The 21,762-nt window shown below is 42.3% G+C and overlaps 2 protein-coding genes across 5 annotated transcripts; both read left to right on the top strand.

Annotated features, from left to right (window-relative positions):
* Positions 1 to 767: 767 nt before the first annotated feature.
* On the top strand, positions 768 to 5,334 carry pla2g12a (phospholipase A2, group XIIA). Its single transcript, XM_060926610.1, has 4 exons — positions 768 to 1,781; positions 2,000 to 2,076; positions 3,141 to 3,306; positions 5,046 to 5,334. Exons 1-4 carry the CDS (start codon positions 1,556 to 1,558, stop codon positions 5,162 to 5,164), a joined length of 588 nt encoding a protein of 195 aa, XP_060782593.1. The 5' UTR covers positions 768 to 1,555; the 3' UTR covers positions 5,165 to 5,334.
* A 106-nt stretch (positions 5,335 to 5,440) lies between these two features.
* On the top strand, positions 5,441 to 21,026 carry LOC132889791 (group XIIA secretory phospholipase A2-like). 4 transcript variants are annotated; one of them, XM_060926614.1, is made up of 6 exons: positions 5,441 to 5,915; positions 6,116 to 7,353; positions 11,016 to 11,051; positions 14,564 to 14,637; positions 16,225 to 16,390; positions 20,062 to 21,026. In XM_060926614.1, the coding sequence occupies exons 2-6, from the start codon at positions 7,227 to 7,229 to the stop codon at positions 20,178 to 20,180; spliced, it is 522 nt and encodes a 173-aa protein (XP_060782597.1). In that variant the 5' UTR covers positions 5,441 to 5,915; positions 6,116 to 7,226; the 3' UTR covers positions 20,181 to 21,026. The 4 variants fall into 4 exon arrangements, with proteins under 4 accessions (XP_060782597.1, XP_060782596.1, XP_060782598.1 ...); XM_060926613.1 differs by lacking the exon at positions 6,116 to 7,353 and having other exon boundaries at positions 10,779 to 11,051; XM_060926615.1 differs by lacking the exon at positions 11,016 to 11,051.
* The last annotated feature ends 736 nt before the right edge of the window (positions 21,027 to 21,762 follow it).

Genomic DNA, 21,762 nt, shown 5'->3' with positions numbered 1-21,762 from the left:
AGGTGGCGGAGTTGAGGATGTTAAGGTTTGCGATGGGAGGTTGGACAGGATAAGGAACGAGCACATCAGAGGGACAGCACATGTGGAGAGCTTGGGAATGAAGCTAAGAGAGATGAGACTGAGATGGTATGGGCACATCCTGAGAAGAGATGCAGAGCATGTGGGAAGGAGAATGTTGAGGATGGAGCTGCCAGGCAAACGAAAACGAGGAAGGCCAAAGAGGAGATACATGGATGTGGTGAGAGAGGACATGAAAGTGGCAGGTGTGGTAGAGAAGGATGCGGAAGACAGGGAGCAACGGAGACGAAAGATCCGCTGTGGCGACCCCTAATCAGGAGCAGCCAAAAGAAGAAGAAGAAGAAAGTCTTTTATACTTTTGCAATGGCCAAAAGATCGTTAAGGTGTCGATAATTGTAGCCACCGCTCTAGTAAAAGAGCCGTTCAAAAAAATGATCAGAGACTGAACTGGAAAAGGAAAAAAACAATAACAGTGAAGCGGAGCGCTATAAAGATCTGTAAGGAATGGGGGGGTAAAGTGGAGAAGATAAGAGAAGGGAATGAAAGGGAATAAAAAGTCAGGAGATAGTTTTCTTGGGGAAAGTTTGATCAGATACGACGCTTTAACACACAAACCAATCCAGGCGGTGGGAGTGGTAAGATGGCGGCCAGAGCTCAGTTGTTGTACAGCACGCGCCAGCTGATCAGAAACAGAACGTGATTGCGTCACTGGGAACGCGACCATCAGGTTTGTTTACGGAAATGAAACCCGGAAGTGAATGTCTGCCCCAGTGAGTCACAGCAGTCAGGTGGACTTTGGCTGCTCGGATGGAGTGAAGATGATTCACAGCGGTTCTGTGTCACCTTTAACGCTTCACTCGGGTCTGAATGAGGGATAAAGTGCTGAAGGAGTGATCAGGGCACAGAGAGAGAGGGATAAAGTGCTGAAGGAGTGATCAGGGCACAGAGAGAGAGAGGGATAAAGTGCTGAAGGAGTGATCAGGGCACAGAGAGAGAGGGATAAAGTGCTGAAGGAGTGATCAGGGCACAGAGAGAGAGGGATAAAGTGCTGAAGGAGTGATCAGGGCACAGAGAGAGAGGGATAAAGTGCTGAAGGAGTGATCAGGGCAGAGAGAGAGAGGGATAAAGTGCTGAAGGAGTGATCAGGGCACAGAGAGAGAGGGATAAAGTGCTGAAGGAGTGATCAGGGCACAGAGAGAGAGGGATAAAGTGCTGAAGGAGTGATCAGGGCACAGAGAGAGAGGGATAAAGTGCTGAAGGAGTGATCAGGGCACAGAGAGAGAGGGATAAAGTGCTGAAGGAGTGATCAGGGCACAGAGAGAGAGGGATAAAGTGCTGAAGGAGTGATCAGGGCACAGAGAGAGAGGGATAAAGTGCTGAAGGAGTGATCAGGGCACAGAGAGAGAGAGGGATAAAGGGCTGAAGGAGTGATCAGGGCACAGAGAGAGAGGGATAAAGTGCTGAAGGAGTGATTAGGGCAGAGAGAGAGAGGGATAAAGTGCTGAAGGAGTGATCAGGGCACAGAGAGAGGAGGAGAATGCAGCGGTGCGGAGTCCCAGCGCCTCTCCTGCTCCTCTTTCTGCTGCTCTGTGGGACATTTGGGTCCAGTGGCGGGCTGCAGGAGCTCGAACCCGAGACCCCAGACTGGAGGGAGACTTTAAAAACCATCCGGAACGGAATTCACAAGATAGACACCTACCTGAACTACGCCCTGGATTTAATCGGAGGGTCTGATGGACTGTGTCGGTTTCAGTGCTCTGATGGTGTGTGTATGAGAGAGAGAGAGAGAGAGTGTGTGAGAGAGAGAGAGAGAGAGGTCACTGGACTGTGTTTCAGCTCCACCTGCTATACAGGACACTTTTCTGTGTATAAATACAGAGTCTTGGCCCAGCAGTGATCAGATGTCTAATTTGTCTCAGCAGTGACTCTGATATCGACGTGTCATTACGAGTTGTAATTTATCTGTGTTACTCTTTCACAGGATACAAACTCATTCCCAGACCTCACTACAAACACTCTCCTCCCAACGGCTGCGGCTCTCCGCTGTTTGGATTTCATGTAAGTGTGGATGAAGCTGCAGTGTATAAAGCCAGAGTATAAACCAAATTAAACAATTATGTGCGACAGCGTCCCTGAAACATTTCAAATAACGACTTGGATGCTGTTATTCATTTATCATACCCCATTTCTACTGAATTCTGGACTCTGTGTTGATTAATTCTCTATAACAGCAGCTTGTTTCTATAGTAACGGCTTATTCTCTGGAAGGAGTCTCCAGTGTCAGTGCTGTGTAACAGTCAGAGTTAAAGCTGTAACTTGACGTTTCCTGATGTTTTCAGGACAGAGGAGTTTACAGTTCTTTACGGTTTCTCAGTAGCAGGAAAAGCTGCAGGTTTTTTTGTCTAACTTCAAGGAGAAAAAAAAATCGAGGCAGGTGATGGAATGACTGTTTATAGCTGCTACAACGTAAGTGAGAACAGGAACGGACTTGCTTTGCTGATGTTCTAGATTCAAGTCAAAAACAGTCCCTTCCCACACCATGTGGCGCCGATTTCCATAGCCCTCGGCCTCTCGCCTATTACATACAGTGGCTCAGGTTACAGTGGGGGGCGGGTCCTCTGGTGACCGCGAGAGTTTGACTCCCCACTCGCATCTGTATTGCACCATGCCTTGCCAGACAGCAGTAGGTACCATTTTTATGATGGTCTTTGGTACGACCCGACGGTGACTAGAACTCGCGATCTCCCGCCCAAGAGGCAGACATGCTAACCACTAGGCCAACTCACGTTATAGCTGCTATAACGCAAGTGAGAACAGGAACGGACTTGCTTTTGCTGATGTTCTAGGTTAAATAGATAAAAAGTACGACAGGTTGTTCAGTAGATGGTCGATATAATCTGGCAAAATGCTGTGCTATAAGAGGAGTAAAACACCCAGGAACACGCTGTTACAGGAAAATAATTAGCACCAGGGTGGGAAAAGTAACCTCAGGCCATATCACAGCACCCTGTTGTGAATTAATTTCCGTCCCGGAGTGTTTTATTCCTTCTATAGCAATGTGCAGATTCAGGAGCTGGACTCTGTGTGAACACAAACGGAACACTGTTTCCTCTCGCCCTCAGTTTGATCTCGGGATTCCGTCGATGACTAAATGCTGTAACCAGCACGACCGCTGCTACGACACGTGTGGACGAGAGAAACATGACTGTGATGATCAGTTCCACATGTGTTTGGAGACGATATGTAGGAATGTACAGATCACACTGGGACTGGAGCAGAGTGTACACGGTAAACTCCCTGTGTGTTTCCAGACTTTTCCAGGGGCTCGGATCTTGTGTATGTTTTGGAGAAGGTTCTGATGAAACATCTCTGATTCAGACTGAGTGCTGGGTGGGTCAGACCGTACAGACACCACATGAGCACATCTATTTGAGACCCTGAACGCTTCCATAAAGCTGAGGAATGAGATGGGTTCGTTACACACGGAGATTTAGAGCATCGGGATAAACCAGTGGCGATAAAGCTTCCGTTACTCTCACGAGCTGCAGCACAGATCTCTAATGACAGATATCTAATATCGGAAAAGAGTCGCATCTCAGGCTTTGGAACAGAGAATCAGTTGCAAAGAGTCAGTTACAAAGATTCTGTTCTATAGAGTCAGTTGCAAAAAGAGTCGGTTCCAATGATTCTTTTCGATAGAGTCAGTTGCAAAAAGAGTCGGTTCTAAAGTTTCTTTTCAATAGAGTCAGTTGCAAAAAGAGTCGGTTCTAAAGATTCTTTTCTAAAGAGTCAGTTCTAAAGATTCTTTTCTATAGAGTCAGTTCTAAAGTTTATTTTCTATAAAGTCAGTTGCAAAAAGAGTCCGTTCTAAAGATTCTTTTCTATAGAGTTGGTTGCAAAAAGAGTCGCTTCTAAAGATTCTTTTCTATAGAGTCAGTTGCAAAAAAGAGTCGGTTCTAAAGATTCTTTTCTATAGAGTCAGTTGCAAAAAGAGTCGGTTCCAAAGATTCTTTTCAATAAGAGTCAGTTGCAAAAGGAGTCGGTTCTAAAGATTCTTTTTATTTTCTATAAAGTCAGTTGCAAAAAGAGTTGATTCTAAAGATTCTTTTCTATAGAGTCAGTTGCAAAAAGAGTCAGTTCTAAAGATTCTTTTCAATAAGAGTCAGTTGCAAAAGGAGTCGGTTCTAAAGATTCTTTTTATTTTCTATAAAGTCAGTTGCAAAAAGAGTCGATTCTAAAGATTCTTTTCTATAGAGTCAGTTGCAAAAAGAGTCGGTTCTAAAGATTCTTTTCTATAGAGTCAGTTGCAAAAGGAGTCAGTTCTAAAGATTCTTTTCTATAGAGTCAGTTCTAAAGTTTAGTCAGTTGCAAAAAGAGTCAGTTCTAAAGATTCTTTTCTATAGAGTCAGTTGGCAAAAAGAATCGGTTCTAAAGATTATTTTCGATAGAGTCAGTTGCAAAAGGAGTCAGTTCTAAAGATTCTTTTCTATAGAGTCAGTTCTAAAGTTTATTTTCTATAGAGTCGGTTGCAAAAAGAGTTGGTTCTAAAGGCTCTTTTCTATAGAGTCAGTTGCAAAAAAGAGTCGGTTCTAAAGATTCTTTTCTATAGAGTCAGTTCTAAAGTTTATTTTCTATAGAGTCGGTTGCAAAAAGAGTTGGTTCTAAAGGCTCTTTTCTATAGAGTCAGTTGCAAAAAAGAGTCGGTTCTAAAGATTCTTTTCTACAGAGTCAGTTGCAAGAGTGTCAGCTAAACGCCTGTAATGTAATGTATAGTCAGTTCTTAAGCCAATGAGTCAATTCTAAAGAGCTGATTCCAGAAAGTTGATTCCCTTTTAGACCAAACAGATGATTCTACAGTCTGTAACTGAGCTGTGTGTTTACAGAGAATATTAATAACAGTAATTAATACCATCTCGTTAACTCATTATTGTCTTGGTTTTTCATTTATCACTCCTGTGATTACTCTCTCTAAAGTATTACTGTGTTTATCACCATGACTTTTCTTGACTTGTTTCTCTCTGAGTCAGCGTGTGAGTCGGCAGTGACTCTGCTCTTCGATGCCGTCATGCACCTGGGCTGTAAACCCTACCTGGACAGTCAGAGAGCTGCGTGTATCTGCCGCTATGAGGAGAAGACTGACCTGTGATCAGCTGTGTTTGGGCTTTGAAAATCCTGAGGAACGTCTGAAGAGTCAGAGCTCCGCCCTCAAAGTCTGCAGCACTGCGTAGTTTAACGTTTTCTCTGTGTGTGTGTGATGTTTAAAAGTGTTTCTCAACCTGTAATCAACAAATAATATAAAAGATCCTTTGAAAAATAGTATGGTTCCGAATATTGTTATGCAGTGCATCTTGCTAGGTTTTATGTTTACATTGTTCTGGCTGTGAAATGAGTTCTGTTCCCAAACAAACCCTGAGCTGCTCAGCTGTGGTTTTTTTCCTTAAATAATCACTCCTACGGTTCACGAGGTTTCAACAGTTTTTGTCTGAAGGGACTGAAGAGAAAAGTTTGTCAGGCTTGTTTTTTTTCCTTTTCCTCCTATTGCAGTTGTAGTTCTGTCCATATACACTAGAGGACGCTCACACTTACCGTGTAAACACCATGAGTCTGGTGTTTTGGAGGAAACCGTCTCCGTTCTGAAGGTCGTCACCGGGGCAGTTTGAGGAGAAAGAACATGATACACAGATCCAGTTTTGGTCTCGGAGTAAACGAATCCCCGAGTTTCCTCACGACTCGGTGTTCTGACAGTAAACATGAGGAACTGAAGAATTTTGTTTGTTTGTTTGTTTATGTTTTAAGGCCTGATCTCATCCCAGACGAGACGAGTTCTTAATGTTTCCTGACTGCGACTGTTAAGTCATTGTTGTTGTTTTTTTAATCAGCTCTTTGTGAGTCTCAGGGTGAGAAAAATTTGTGATACGTTTGTTGTGTTTGTTGTTTTATGATGTCAGAAATAATCAGACATGAACAGTGACAAACTCAGACTACTGTAAATCTGTAACTTCAAATTTGAAAAAAAAATCCTCTTCTAATGGGACAACTGTCATTATTCATACTTTTACTTTGTAATTTGCGCATTTTTTTCCTTTTTTTGTTTCAGTCCCACCCCTTCCTCTCTCTAATGTTGGGCTCTTAGTTCCACCCCTTCTTATCACGAATGTTGGGCTCTTAGTCCCACCCTCTTTCTCTCTAATGTTGAGTTCTTAGTCCCGCCCCCTTTCTGTCTAATGTTGGGCTCTTAGTCCCGCCCCTTCTTATCTCAGATGTTGGGCTCTTAGTCCTGCCCCCTTTCTCTCTAATGTTGGGCTCTTAGTCCCGCCCCTTCTTATCTCAAATGTTGGACTGGTAGTCCCGCCACTTCTTATCTCGAATGTTGGGCTCTTAGTCCCGCCCCTTCTTATCTTTAATGTTGGGCTCTTAGTCCCGGCCTTTATCTCAAATGTTGGGTTCTTAGTCCCGCCCTCTTTCTATCTAATGTTGGGCACTTAGCCCCACCCCTTCTTATCTCGAATGTTGGGCTCTTAGTCCTGCCCCCTTTCTCTCTAATGTTGGGCTTTTAGTCCCGCCCCTTCTTATCTCAAATGTTGGGCTGGTAGTCCCGCCGCTTCTTATCTCGAATGTTGGGCTCTTAGTCCCACCCCTTCTTATCTTTAATGTTGGGCTCTTAGTCCCGGCCTTTATCTCGAATGTTGGGTTCTTAGTCCCGCCCTCTTTCTATCTAATGTTGGGCACTTAGCCCCACCCCTTCTTATCTCGAATGTTGGGCTCTTAGTCCTGCCCCCTTTCTCTCTAATGTTGGGCTCTTAGTCCCGCCCCTTCTTATCTCAAATGTTGGGCTGGTAGTCCCGCCACTTCTTATCTCGAATGTTGGGCTCTTAGTCCCGCCCCTTCTTATCTTTAATGTTGGGCTTTTAGTCCTGGCCTTTATCTCAAATGTTGGGTTCTTAGTCCTGCCCTCTTTCTATCTAATGTTGGTCTCTTAGTCCCGCCCCCTTTCTCTCTAATGTTGGGCACTTGGTCCCACCCCTTCTTATCTCGAATGTTGGGCTCTTAGTCCCACCCCTTTCTCTCTCATGTTGGGCTCTTAGTCCCACCCCTTTCTCTCTCATGTTGGGCTCTTAGTCCCACCCCTTCTTATCTCGAATGTTGGGCTCTTAGTCCCGCCCCCCTTTCTCTCTTTGAAGTAGAGGTGAAGTGAACCCTGAGTGGGTATGAAGCAGCTCAGTGTCTCAGCTCTCCTGCTCTGGGGGACGTTTCTGTCCAGTGCAGGACTGGTGGAGTCTGAATACTTTCAGCTTTCAGGATCTGATGGCGTGTGTCAGTTTCAGTGCCCTGATGGTGAGTGATGTGTCCACTATAATCTACAACCCGAAATAACAGCTCACATGTTAAATGAAAATATTAAAACACAACACTAACTCACGAATGAACCGAAATGTTCTTCAACTTGCTGTTATTTGTGTGGAGAAGTTACTTTCCATTTCTCGAAGCTGCACTTCCTGTCTGTCCGTCTGTACCTCAGAGGCAAAGCTAATTCCGTTAACATTCTATAATTAATCATTCACCCGATCCTGAGTTAAACCATTTCCCTCCATAACATATCTGCTGCGTTTTTCACCCACATTTCCCTTTGACTGTTGCGTGATCTGTGGGATTACAGTCAGGGGAAGTATGTTGGCCTTGACAGGACATTCACGCCCTCCTGCTCCGAAACTCCTGGACTGTTTGAGCACAGCGAGCTGCTGAAATGTCCTGCTGGTAAACGAAGTTATGCCTGAAATGTTTTCTACTCTATGGCAACGTTACTGTTCTCAGAATTTGAAGATACCTGGCTGCATTCCAGAATGACGACATCAGTTTTGCCACAATAACAAATTCCTCCCCAGAGAGGAACAGAGCTGCCACCACCAACACTGCCAACAAATCCTGTGACAGTCATCAGAGAAGTGTCCTCCAGCTGAACCATGAACTCTCATTCAGCCGTCTTGGCGATGAAGAAGAAAATGAGACTCATCCGAGAACGGAACACATCTTCAGAAGTCGCAGACATTGGTGCTGTCTCGCTGAGTCCAAACACTGATGCCTGGATGACTGGTTCAGCTTCCCAGCAGGTCGCCTTACTCACAACCCATGAGACAACAATCGGAGATTGACTGACTGTTCATCTGGAAATTCGTATCCTTGTATGATTCTGGAACTCATCACTTTGTACGTCCTGTATGGCACATTCGGTACAGAACCCTGTCTTCTCTAGGGTTGGTCTTTTGAGGAATGTCTTGGATCTACATCTGGATATCTGTGATGATGTGTGATAAACTTAGGTACCGTATCCTGATGCAGCTGTAACCTCCTGGTGATGTCCTTCTGCTTTTCACCTGTGTGGAGATCACTGACTTGTAAACCAGCATCAGTGCAAATTCATCTTGGTGTACTGACATCTACTGACTGCAAGTGTTGATTTTTTTTTATTTTGGGACCAATAAATCTGACAGGAGGTGTATATGTGCTGATCATTGTCGAGTGTCTGGTTTGCTGGTTTGGACGATTCCTTATTTATTGCCCTTTCTAATGGAATCCATGGACACAGCATTGAAAAAATGCCAGAGGAGAGTGTTTTCAAGAGAGAGGAGCAATACTGTATTTTCTCAGTGCTACAAAACAAACCATAATAAACCCAAATACTCTGAAATTTTCTATAATTATTAGCAAGAGTGTGTAAAGTTGGCTATTCCCAAATTTCCCCCTTGGGGGTCAATAAAGTATACCTGTCACTCTCTCTCTCTCTCTCTGTCTGTCGAAAAAATTCCACGTGTTCTACAGATTGTGTTTATAGACCCAGATGATTACTAAAATCCGTGACACGCAACAGGACGTGATGTGACATCGCTCACGGTCAGTGACCTCCCCGTCCCGTCAAGGACCGGAATAATTGTCACGGACATATTATTGCTTATGGACATTGAACTCTTGTTACGTCCCGTCCCCCCTGGGGAAGACGTATCTTACCTTAGCTGTCCTGTCACGTGTCATGGTATAGTTTGGATAACATACTCTAGTTAGTCAAGAATAATCAAAAGAAAGAAAAGAAAGAAATAACAAACAAATTAGTATGTGTGTGTTAATATTTATTTCTTCTTTGGTCTTCCATGTTTGCTCTGACATTTGATACATTTTAAATTCTTCGCTTTGTTAATTTCATCCTGGGTTTTATGCCGCAGTCCTTCACATGATACCACTGTTTACATTTAGTACAACTGAAATACAGCTCGCTCTCCTCTGGCAGATTGCAGGAACAGTAGAACTGCTCCACTGTTGAGCCGTGTTGCTTTTGGGGTCCTATTAATATCTGTGGGTCGTCAAAGAATGGAAATTGAACTAACTTTTTTTTCTTTGAAACATTTTATTAGATGTTTCCTCGTGAGTGTTTTTTCATACATTATTGTTGATGGGCATCCAGCACTGCAAATGGAAAAGGCATTCGCAATGGCAAAGAGCCCACAGTCATTCCCATTACCCTGCATGTCACATGATCTATAATTAATGGTCAACAGTTTGGACTTGGGTGACACAACTTTACAGATTGCATTGATCAATTTAAAGCACAAGTAAGACCCCCCTGCACTGTCAAATACATTAACTGTACCATCTTCACAATCGACAGTTGAGAAAGTAATCCAGTGGTTTCCATGACCTTCCAAATCAGCATTTATGATCTGGATCATCGGTCCAAATAATGACGGTGTTTTAATTGCACCAACCTCCATGCAAGAATACAGTCCCTGCATAGATGGGAACTGGTGTTTCACTGTCGTCGTTTATGACGTCGCGCTACGTCCCATTTCATCGTCCCCTCACGTCCCGGTATTACAATGGCAGGATGATTCCTAGATTACATGAGCATGGCATGAGAAGAAGAAATGACAAGTCAGCACAAGAATTTTTCAACAAATTATTTATTAATTAACAAATTATAGTTCATCACAGACAATAAGGTAGGTGTCCCATCCTGTCCCATATGTCAAAGGTCCTTCCTGTCCCATACTGCAGTGAGGTCACTGCCCAAGCGATGTCACGTCATGTTACGTTCCATGTCACGGGTTTTAGCAACAACCATAGACCCATCACTAATTCTGTATCCAGCTTCATTTCCTTCCCCAGTAATAAAGGAAAAACACTGCCAGTGTTATTCCGGTTTTATTGCTTTTCTTGTCATTCATTTTTAAAGCACATTAAGAATTTGTTGTTGATAGGAGAATTATCTGGCTGTTCTGGGCACTTGCTGATTATATCCTGAGATGTGGGTGGAGTAAAGGGGTGTTGGGGAGTGTCTATAAAATGACTGACAGCTCGACTGCTTATCCAAATTCCAACAAGTATTCCAAACTCATACAGTTTTCCAAAGAGATTTTCTCAGCCACATAATACACTCATACAGAGGTCACGGCTTAAACCGTTTTTATTTTTTTATCATGCTCAACATGTTTTTCCAGATTATTTGTACAAATAAGAAAAAAACCTGGCTATTGCATCTTGAAGTGAAAGTAAAATAAGAACAATGTTGAATGACTTCAATAAATATACACACGGCATTTTCTTTTATTTCCTTTTTAAAAAAATGTTAGACGTGTCCTTTGAACAGAACCTGACTGGGAACTAAAGAGGAAAGGAATTCCACTTGGAGGCCGTGTGCCGTGATTGGCTGAGGTGCTGTGCTGTGATTGGCTGTTGTGTGTGTGTGTGTGTTGGTGTTGTGTGATGAACAGGTGAGAGGTGATGTAGGAAGCAGAGGTGAAGTGAACCCTGAGTGGGTATGAAGCAGCTCAGTGTCTCAGCTCTCCTGCTCTGGGGGACGTTTCTGTCCAGTGCAGGACTGGCGGAGTCTAAATACAGGACCTCTGACTGGACAAAGTCTCTAAAATACATCAAGGATGAACTCCAAAAGTTACACACTTACTACTATTATTTCAAATACTTCAAAAATGTCGTGGATGTATTTTCAGGATCTGATGGCGTGTGTCAGTTTCAATGCCCTGATGGTGAGTAATGTCTCCACTATAATCTACAACCTGAGACTGGAAATAACAGCTCACATTTTAAATGAAAATATTAAAGTACAATAGTAACTTAATTATTCTGTATTTTTTATTGGAATGAATTCTAAGCTGGCGTTAGATCAGTGTATATTTTATAGAGCTCTAAATTCATTAACACTCAGTGCTGCTATGGAAATTTCAACTACTGTTCGATATGTCACAAAAAATGAGCTGTTTGTGATCCAAAAGTCTGAGTCACTGAAAAGAATCAGGATTCCCATCACTTACTCAAATTGTTAAAAAAAAAATACTCCTGAGAAATAATTATTAATTAGCAGAAATGCAGGATACAGCCCGGCTTCAGCACTGATAAGTTTTGGTTTCGTTTTTCTGTCAGGCATGCTGTCACACCTGCTGCAGGTTCCTATAACCATCCTGACAAATAAAGCAACACAAAGCATTTCGTCACACAGGAATTAGTGTCAGGGTGCAGCTCTGACTCCATATGACATCAGCGGACTTCGTTATAGTAAATATTAAATAGTCTACATCAAGGCTTCGCAACTTTTTCTGCTTTAAGGCCCACCTATTCATACTCATAACGAGTCGGGGCCCATTAAAAAAATCCCCAATTATTTTGGCTCATTTATTCTATTAGAATCTAATAATCTATTGTAAAGTGTATTAATGGGATGCGACATCACTCCCTGTTACAGATGGGAGCCCAGGAATTAAATAAATGTCATAAAAACAAACTTTTTAATTGTAGATATTGTATTTAAAACTGTATGGCTGTGCCAGAAGCCAAACCCCTGCATGCAGGTCATTCTCAGTCCAAAAGGGATTAATGATCCAAAAGTGGAGTCTGGTCCATTAACACAAGAACTTATTACCATGTTTGTGTTCAGCAAAACAATCAAGTTATTAAAACCAAGAAGTCCAATCAAAAGAAGTGGATATAGAAACCACTCAATGGGATTAGATCCTTACACACTAACAAAGAAGGATTTTTCCTACGAATTGGAAAATGATCCATCCATTGAGTTCCCTGACATCTCAAACTACCTGGTGCTGCAGACATCGTTCTACACGGTCACACAGATGAAGAGCATGGAGGAGAACAACTTTTTATATGCAGCTGGGTTAAAGATCTGGGGATCAGAACACTACAAGATAAATCCTGTATCGTTTTTGTCCGGGTAAGGAGGAGTTTCTGGGCTTTTTGTATGCGTCTTTGTGATGATTGCTAGGATGCTAGAAATGTTGGTATCAGGTGTAAACAAACCACAGCCACTCGATTCTCAATCCTCCCTGCTCTTCTCTTCCAACAGGCATCACAGATAATTTACCCACAAACATCTCGTCTCATCTCATTATCTCTAGCCGCTTTATCCTTCTATGGGGTCGCAGGCAAGCTGGAGCCTATCCCAGCTAACTACGGGCGAAAGGCGGGGTACACCCTGGACAAGTCGCCAGGTCATCACAGGGCTACCCACAAACATATTTATTTATTCTGCATGCACTCTGTCTCTCTCTCTGTCTGTGTGTGTGTGTGTGTGTGTGTGTGTGCGCGCGCGCACGCGCATGTGCGCATGCATGCATGGGTTAAATGCAGAGGAGGAATGTGACAATAATAAAGGCTTGTTCTTCTTAATTTACCCACAAATGTATTTTTTCCACTTGAAAAGTGTTCAGCAAACCAACTACTGGATCTGGGACACTATGACATCCTGAACTATTTAGTATTTGGCTTTAAACTTGAAAAAAATTGTGGCCCAGTGGTTGAGAAACACTGATCTAGAAAATCCTGTGGTGAGTTTGAGGACAAACTGTTGAGCTCAATCAATAGAATGTACAATAGAGTTGTTAAAAACTCATTAAAATGGAAAGCAAAGAAAAAAAGGCCTGAAGCAAAAATATTAAAAATTTACTCACAAATATCATCAAAGTCACCTCGCAACCTCAATAATTAGCTAACATTAGCAAACTAGTTAGTTAGATGTTAATTCATGCAGAACATTGTGAAAACCAGCCCCCTGGGGGATTTCATCTATGCACAACATCTGGGGTAGATTGGACATGTCTGCTGATCTGAAAACACCACATACATAAATAAAAAAACTGATGTTTGCCAAACCTACCAGAAAATATGATCATGACCCATAGATCAAGATCTCTGAAATATTATACTTACTGATTAAACAAGTGAAAAATTTGACACAATCAAAGTTGGAATTCACCAAGTTAGTTCATCGTCAAACTGCCTTACCTCACTCGCTTCAATGAAGTTTATGGAGGAAGCCACAAGACAGGATGCACTTCACCAGTGGGGTCCTGATGGGATCTAGGAGTCCAAGGAATCATAGACCAGGTGTTTTGACCACGAGAAGAGCACTGGGAGGCATTAGTGATAACACGTCCCCAGGATCAGTCCACCCTGGAGGTCCCAGTGGATGGAATTTGACAATAGACCAGCAGAACCTATCTCATTCAGGAGGATGAAGCCTTCACATAAGACTGCAATGGACAGCAGATCTTCCTGAACCATTAGATACTCAAGTGATCTTGTGTCCTGTGGTTTTGGTACACATGATGGAGTTATTCCATACGATTCCACTGAAATCGAGAGGTTACATTGTCCTTTAAGGATAAGTCAAATTCCTGACTAACTTTAAGCCTCAAATATGCCTCAAAATTGGAGGCCTGGGGTCACCACATTTAGGTCAAGCCAGCTGTAGTGGAACATACACTACATGGCCAAAATTTTCACACCCATGTAGTTCTTCCCCAGAATGTAACCACAGTTGTATAGCATGTACAGCGTAGCTTTAAAATTTCTCTTCACTGGAGTAACTAAGAGACCCAAACCTGTTCCCGTTCCAGCATGATGCACAAAGCCCTGACTGAACTCAACCCCACTGAACACCTTTGGGATGAACTGGAGCCTCCTCAACATCCCAACATCTCACGAATGCTCTTGGAGCTGAATGAACACAAATCCCCACAGCCACGCCCCAAAATCTAGTGGAAAGCCTTCCCAGAAGAATGGAACTCATTATAACAGGAAAGGGGACTAAATCTGGAATGAGACGTTCAATAAGGACATATGAGTGTGCTGGTCAGGGGTGCACATACTTTTGGATATATAGTATACATGAAGTGTTTTCATCCATGGATGTCGCAGGAAGTCCTACCTTTTAGAGTGTTTTGAAACCTTTTTGGGTCAACCCTGTTTGCACATTTTTAGAAATGTTAAAATACATCACAGGATTATGGGAGGAATTAAGGATCCATAATAAAAAATAGATGGTAGAGAAGATGCACAATATTAAAGAGCCTGTTTTGAGCAATACTCATGGAAGTACCGTTACTCCAGCAACATAAATGCACTGCTATAGTGGCACCTGTCAGAAATGAAAGGAATTCCTGATGTTTAGCCGTGAAGTGATTATTCAAGAGATTTCTGATGTTAACCTGGAATGCGGTTAATTTCATGTTGGGCTTTTTCTTTAAAGGAGGAATGCCCTTTCCCCGACCTGGTCACAACCCATCACACAATGGATGCAGCACTCCGCTGTTTGGATTTTATGTAAGTTTGGAAGAAATTGGACTTTCCTTGACATTCTTAGTCACAAACAGATCAGAGATATTTAAATAATATTGGGTGGCTTTTTTTGTGGTCTATCAGATATATTCCATTCAGCTAGCATGATACTGAATGAGTCAAAGGTGAGTAGCTGAATGGAATATATCTGATATACCACGAAAAAAGCCAGCCGATATTAATATTATTATTATACATACACACACTCTTCATATCAGCGTTCTCGAAGGCCAACACGAGCTTAACTGCAACTCGGTGCTGTTAGCGCGGCATTCCGGTTAGCTTCTAGCTGGTGTAGTGGTAGCGAAGGCCAATGCTGCATAGTCAAGCTAATTATTATCTCATCTCATTATCTGTAGCCGCTTTATCCTGTTCTACAGGGTCGCAGGCAAGCTGGAGCCTATCCCAGCTGACTACGGGCGAAAGGCAGGGTTCACCCTGGACAAGTCGCCAGGTCATCACAGGGCTGACACATAGACACAGACAACCATTCACACTCACATTCACACCTACGCTCAATTTAGAGTCACCAGTTAACCTAACCTGCATGTCTTTGGACTGTGGGGGAAACCGGAGCACCCGGAGGAAACCCACGCGGACACGGGGAGAACATGCAAACTCCACACAGAAAGGCTCTCGCCGGCCACGGGGCTCGAACCCGGACCTTCTTGCTGTGAGGCGACAGCGCTAAGCACTACACCACCGTGCCGCCCCCTAATTATTATTATTATTATTATTATTATTATTATTTTCCCTGTGTAATTTACTTAGTTACTTTTAAAATCAACATCGACAGCTACACACAACAGAGCGACCTGGCAGCCAAAATTCTCTCAAAATCTTCCGCTTTTAACGAAGCAAACCTCGCGGCCATGTTTGTTTACAAACTGTCACAGTCACTCGCTAGCGCAGAAGTTTTGTTTCTCCGTTGTGTCTCGTTTCCATTTTTTCTATGTCCGTTGGTCTGTTTTTTTTCTTGTAAATACGGTATGCGTGAAGAATATTTAATGAAGTTTTGGTAGCCTTTCGGGTGTTCGGCGCATCTTTAGTTTCAGTTTATTTATTTAGTGCTTAAACCTGGCACTGGATTAGCCTCGTCTTCTCGCTCTCCCAGTCGACAAAAAAATGATTGTGTGCATGTGCAGCAGAAAAGTTTTGTCATTGGATCTTCACATGAGCTCTGACGTATGATGTCTTGACAATGTGCAATATTATAATAATATTGCACGTTCATTCTCCATTGTGGAGAGTGGCGTAATACATGGGGGATAAGCGATATGATAACAGTATTGCATGCCATCAGTAAACCCACTAGGAATAGAACACATTTTTATTCCATGGAAAAAATGTCCCGTATGTATAATAATACTCGATAGTACACTAAATAGAGTAGATATAGTGATAATCTTGGATTATGCATGTTGTCAGAAATAAAACTTTGCATGTTACAGTTTCTCTGAGATACAATCAGTAGATACCTATACAATTCAACATATGTTTTCCTTTTTAATTCTGTTTTAGGGGTTTATTTACACTTGATTTTATTTTTTATTTTTCCTCTTTTCTCTGCAGTTTGATATCGGAATCCCATCGATAACCAACTGCTGTAACCAACACGACCGCTGCTACGACACGTGTGGACAAAGAAAACTTGACTGCGATAAACAGTTCCAGGTTTGCCTGAAGACCATTTGTTGGAACCTTCTGAACGTGCTGGAGCTGGACCAGAGCGTGCAGGGTAAACACAGGGAAATCATTTTTGAGGAACAAGCTACAGTCTAAAATAATCACTTGGGAAATAATACTTATATATTATTATTCACATTCATTCATACCGATGTAATGATGAATTGCAAATCCATAATCCTAATAACTTTGAACACTGATTGTGTACATGCTCCTCTTGTGAGCTTTGTTATTCACAATCATCTAGACACAGTATGAAGCTTGAACCTTTATTTTTATCAGAAGCCAATAAGACAATGCTGTTGTTTTTTGTTATATACTGAAGACATTTGGGTTTGAGATGAAAAGATGAATATGAGATGAGAACTTCAGCTTTCATTCCCTGATGTTTACATCCTGACATGTTAAACAACTTGCCACCTTTTGTCTGAATTCACCCATTTTTCAATTGATCAAAAAATATTGGAACATGCGCCTGACAGGTCTTTCTTGTTGCCCAGGTGTGTTCTGATAATTAGATCGATTGTTTAAATGATTAATAGCTCGGAATGTCTGCTCTTGGTTTGAGCCCTGGGTTTCACCTGTGAAAACTGCATGTTGTTAAAACGGTTAAACCAACATGAAGACCAGAGAGCTGTCTCCGGAAGAAAAGCAAGTCATTTTGAAACGGAGAAAAGACAGAAAATCGATCAGAGCCATTGCGTTAGCATTGGGCATGACCTATACAACAGTGTGGGATGAACTGAAAAAGAAAGAAACCACTAGTGTATTAAGAACAAGACATAAAACAGGTCAGCCAAGGAACACAACAGCAGTTCATGACAAACATTGTGAGAGCTGTGAAGAAAAACCTAAAAACAACCTCCACAGGACAGTGGTGAAGGAATCAGACTGCTGTTTGAAGATGATGTCAAGATCAAAAATATAGAAGCCACACCACAAGATACAAGCCACATTAGCAGTAAAGATCTGAAGGCTAAATGTAATATTCTGTAGTCAAGTCAAGTTTATTTGTATAGCGCTTTTAACAATAAACATTGTCGCAAAGCAGCTTTACAGAATTTGAACGACTTAAAACATGAGCTAATTTTATCCCTAATCTATCCCCAATGAGCAAGCCTGTGGCGATGGTGGCAAGGAAAAACTCCCTCAGACGACATGAGGAAGAAACCTCGAGAGGAACCAGACTCAAAAGGGAACCCAACCTCACCTGGACAACAACAGACAACATGACTCTAACATTAACAGTCCTAACATAAAGTCAGCTTCATTGATGCTATAAACCCCCCACCAACGGAAACTCGAGCGCAAAACCATTCACGACAATCGCAGTCCCAAAGTCAGCAAGTCAACTGCAGTCCCAAAGTCAGCAAGTCAACTGCAGTCCCAAAGTCAGCAAGTCAACTGCAGTCCTAAAGTCAGCAAGTCAACTGCAGTCCCCAGCCACAAAAGCACCACTGCAGGAGTCCAGAGTGTCCTCCAGGCACGACTCCCAACTGTCCACATGGGGCCGTCCTCCACAGGAGCGATGCGATGAGACTCCAACCAGACACAGAGCACCAGGATGGATCAGGCAGGTCCGAGGAGCAGAAGAGGTTCAGCGTCTTGATCCCAGGACTGACATGTAACTCAGAGGGACAGATTTGGGGGGGGGGAGAGAAGAGAGAGAAAACACAGGTTGTTAGGTATGCCCAATGTCACCTGAATAAGTAGGAACAGTATACATATTGCACTGAGTACAAGCAGGGACTCCGGCAACTAACTATGACAGCATAACTAAAAGGGGAGAGCCAGAAGGTAAGACAGGCATGAGGGGCCCCAGGATATAAAGCAGCAGCCACTACACCATCAACAAACTCGAGTGAGCAAGCAAGTGGGGACTGACAGCATCCATACATCCCAGTTTACCAAAACACTCTGTCTGAGGACCCTCCAGATCTACACCTTTACCTCATAAACACCATTAACAAAAGGCTTGACTAAACAGATATGTTTTCAGCCTAGACTTAAACACTGAGACTGTCTGATTCCCGAACACTACTTGGAAGGCTGTTCCATAACTGTGGGGCTTTGTAAAAAAAGGCTCTGCCCCCTGATGTCGCCTTCACTATACGAGGTACAAGCAGATAGCCTGCACTTTTTGATCTAAGTAGGCGTGGCAGGTCATGGAGGAGCAGAAGTTCACTCAGGTACTGTGGTGCGAGACCATTCAGTGCTTTAAAGGTCAATAGTAGTATTTTATAATCAATACGAAATTTGATTGGGAGCCAATGCAGTGTGGATAAGACAGGGGTGATGGGGTCATATTTTCTAGTTCTAGTAAGGACTCTTGCTGCTGCATTTTGAACTAACTGGAGCTTGTTTATGCACTTATTGGAACATCCAGACAGTAAGGCATTACAATAATCCAACCTGGAGGTAATGAAAGCATGAACTAGTTTTTCCGTGTCATGTAGTGACATTAAATTTCTTATCTTAGCAATATTTCTGAGATGAAAGAAAGCTATCCGGGTGATGTTATCAATGTGAGTTTCGAATGAAAGACTGGGGTCAATAATCACTCCAAGGTCTTTTACTGCTGCACGTGAAGAAACAGAAAGGCCATCCAGAGTCACTGTGTAATCAGAAAACTTACTTCTAGCTGCATGTGGTCCGAGTACAAGTACTTCAGTCTTGTCAGAGTTAAGCAGAAGGAAGTTAATAAGCATCCAGTGTCTAATGTCCTTCACACATTCCTCAATTCTATTAAGCTGGTGTCTCTCATCAGATTTTGCAGAAACATACAACTGTGTGTCATCAGCATAACAGTGGAAACTGATACAATGTTTATGAATAATATCGCCCAGAGGGAACATATATAAAGAAAAAAGCAGTGGACCCAAGACAGAACCTTGTGGAACACCAAACTTTACCTCAGTACGTCTAGAAATATCAACATTTACAGCAACATACTGATAGCGATCAGTTAAATAAGAGCTGAGCCAGGAGAGGGCCATTCCCTTAACTCCCACAACATTTTCTAGTCTATCCAGAAGAATGGAATGATCAATGGTATGAAATGCCACACTAAGGTCAAGCAACACAAGCAGCGAGACACAGCCCTGATCAGACGCCAACAGTAGGTCGTTTACTGCTTTAACCAGAGCTGTCTCTGTGCTATGATGAGGTCTAAATCCTGACTGATACATTTCATGGATGTTATTCCTATGTAAATATGAGCATAACTGCTGTGCCACAGCTTTTTCAAGGATCTTGGAGATAAAGGGGAGGTTTGATATTGGCCGATAATTGGACAGCTGACAGGGATCAAGGTCAGGGATCAAGGTTGAGACACAGTCTTGATGTAGTGGACCCTGAGTGACGACTCTGTGCAGCTAGCAGACAGTGTAGTGTCGGTATCATAGAGTCAATTCTATCGAATCAATTCAAAAGAGTTGATTCTGTGGAGTCTATGCAAAGAGATGTTTTGACTGATGTCACGTCCATTGAGCCACTTCGAAAGATTTGATTCCAGAGTTAAATCAATTCCACACATTGAATGTAATCCATGTACAAACGTGAATATATTTAGATTTTTAACCATTACCTCAGTAAAGACATTATTGAAGAGTCTTTCCTCTTCGGTTTTTACTGCCGTGTTTGATTCTGTCCTTGAGGCAGAGCTGCAGTATTACTGTATTTATCACTGTGACTGTTTTGTCTTTTTGTTTCTCTCTGAATCAGTGTGTGAATCAAGGGTGAGTCTGATCTTCGATGCCGTCATGCACCTTGGCTGTAGATCCTACCTGGACAGCCAGAGAGCTGCGTGTATCTGCTACAACAAATACAGAACTGAGCTGTGATCCGCCGTGTTTGGGCTCTGAGGAGCGTCTAAAGTGTCAAAGCTCTGTTCTGAAACTCCATAATTTAACACTTATCATCATCATTAAGCTATTCATAAGATGAACATGATGTTTTCAAACACTATGGACGACTCAAATTGGATTTATACACATATACACTCACTGGCCATTTTAATAGGAACTTGTTGATTCTAAGATCCCTGTTCTTGGCTGCAGGAGTGGAACCCAGTGTGTTCTTCTGTCTGCTGTTTCATGCTGAGATGCTTTTCTGCTCACCACGGTTGTAAAGGGTGATTATATGAGTTACTATACCCTTCCTGGCAAAAAAAGAAATCTTGAACCAATCTGTCCATTTTCCTCTGACCCTCTCTTATCAACAAGGCGTTCGTTTCCACCCACAGAACTGTCGCTCACTCACTCAGTGTTTTTTGTTTTCCGCACCATTCTGTGTAAACTCTAGAGACTGCTGTGTGTGAAAACCCCAGGAGATCAGCAGCTTCTGAAATACTCAAACCTTCACGCTCCATCTGGATCAAACCGACACCCATACCACAGCGAAAGAAAGAAAGAAAGAAAGTCACACTTCACTGTGAGATCACAATGTTTCCCGTTCTGATGTTTGAACATTGTGAACATTCACTGAAGCTCTCGATTTGTATCTGTGTGAATTGATGCATCAAGCGATCGGCTGATTAGAGAACCGCAGAAAACAGCAGGTGGGTGGAGGGGTGTTCCTAATAAAGTGGCCGGTGAGTGTATTAAAGTGCCATTCTACCATTGGATGTATTCTTTGGCATAAAATACAATATATTTTGACAACATATATAAATGGTATCACTAGATAGAGAAATCTTTTAGCTTCAAAATGATATATCAAACATAATTTTTTGACAACGACAAGTATATTAATTTTGCGACCAAAGTCACCTACCCTTTTAATTTCCGCGGATGATGTCATCGGCAGGTTCCCCTTCTTGTGTACCACGTGACGTGTGACGTGGCACATATTATCAGCAATGGCGGATAGAACGCGATAAAAATAATACCAATAAATCTAGCTAATACCAATAAATCTAGCTAACTGAAAGATTAACTCAAAATTTTTCGCAATTTTTTTGGCCCCCATATACGAGGAGAAATGACTCTCTCACTTTGGGGGTTTCCTGGTCTAAAAATAGACCGACACGTGGTACACAAGAAGGGGAACCTGCTGATGACATCACGTTTCACTACCGCGCGGAAATTAAAAGGGTAGGTGACTTTGGTCGCAAAATTAATATACTTGTCATTGTCAAAAAATTATGTTTGATGTATCATTTTGAAGCTAAAAGATTTCTCTGTCTAGTCATGTTGTTTGTCATAAAATATATTGTATTTTATGCCAAAGAATACATCCAATGGTGGAATGGCACTTTAAGTCTAGTCTGTCCTGGTGCTAGGATTTGTCACTAGTTAGCGTTCTAGCCAGAAAATCACCTGTTACTCATGTAATAATATCTTCTAACAACACGACATACAGTATTTTTTTTATCAGGAAAAGTAAATGTGGTGTATGTTTAGATTTATTTAAGTTATACAGTTA

Source organism: Neoarius graeffei, chromosome 7 (genome assembly GCF_027579695.1).
Source record: "Neoarius graeffei isolate fNeoGra1 chromosome 7, fNeoGra1.pri, whole genome shotgun sequence".
Lineage (NCBI taxonomy): Eukaryota > Metazoa > Chordata > Actinopteri > Siluriformes > Ariidae > Neoarius > Neoarius graeffei.
The sequence above is the reverse complement of the archived record's forward strand: the minus strand, read 5'-3'. Positions and strand labels throughout refer to the sequence as shown.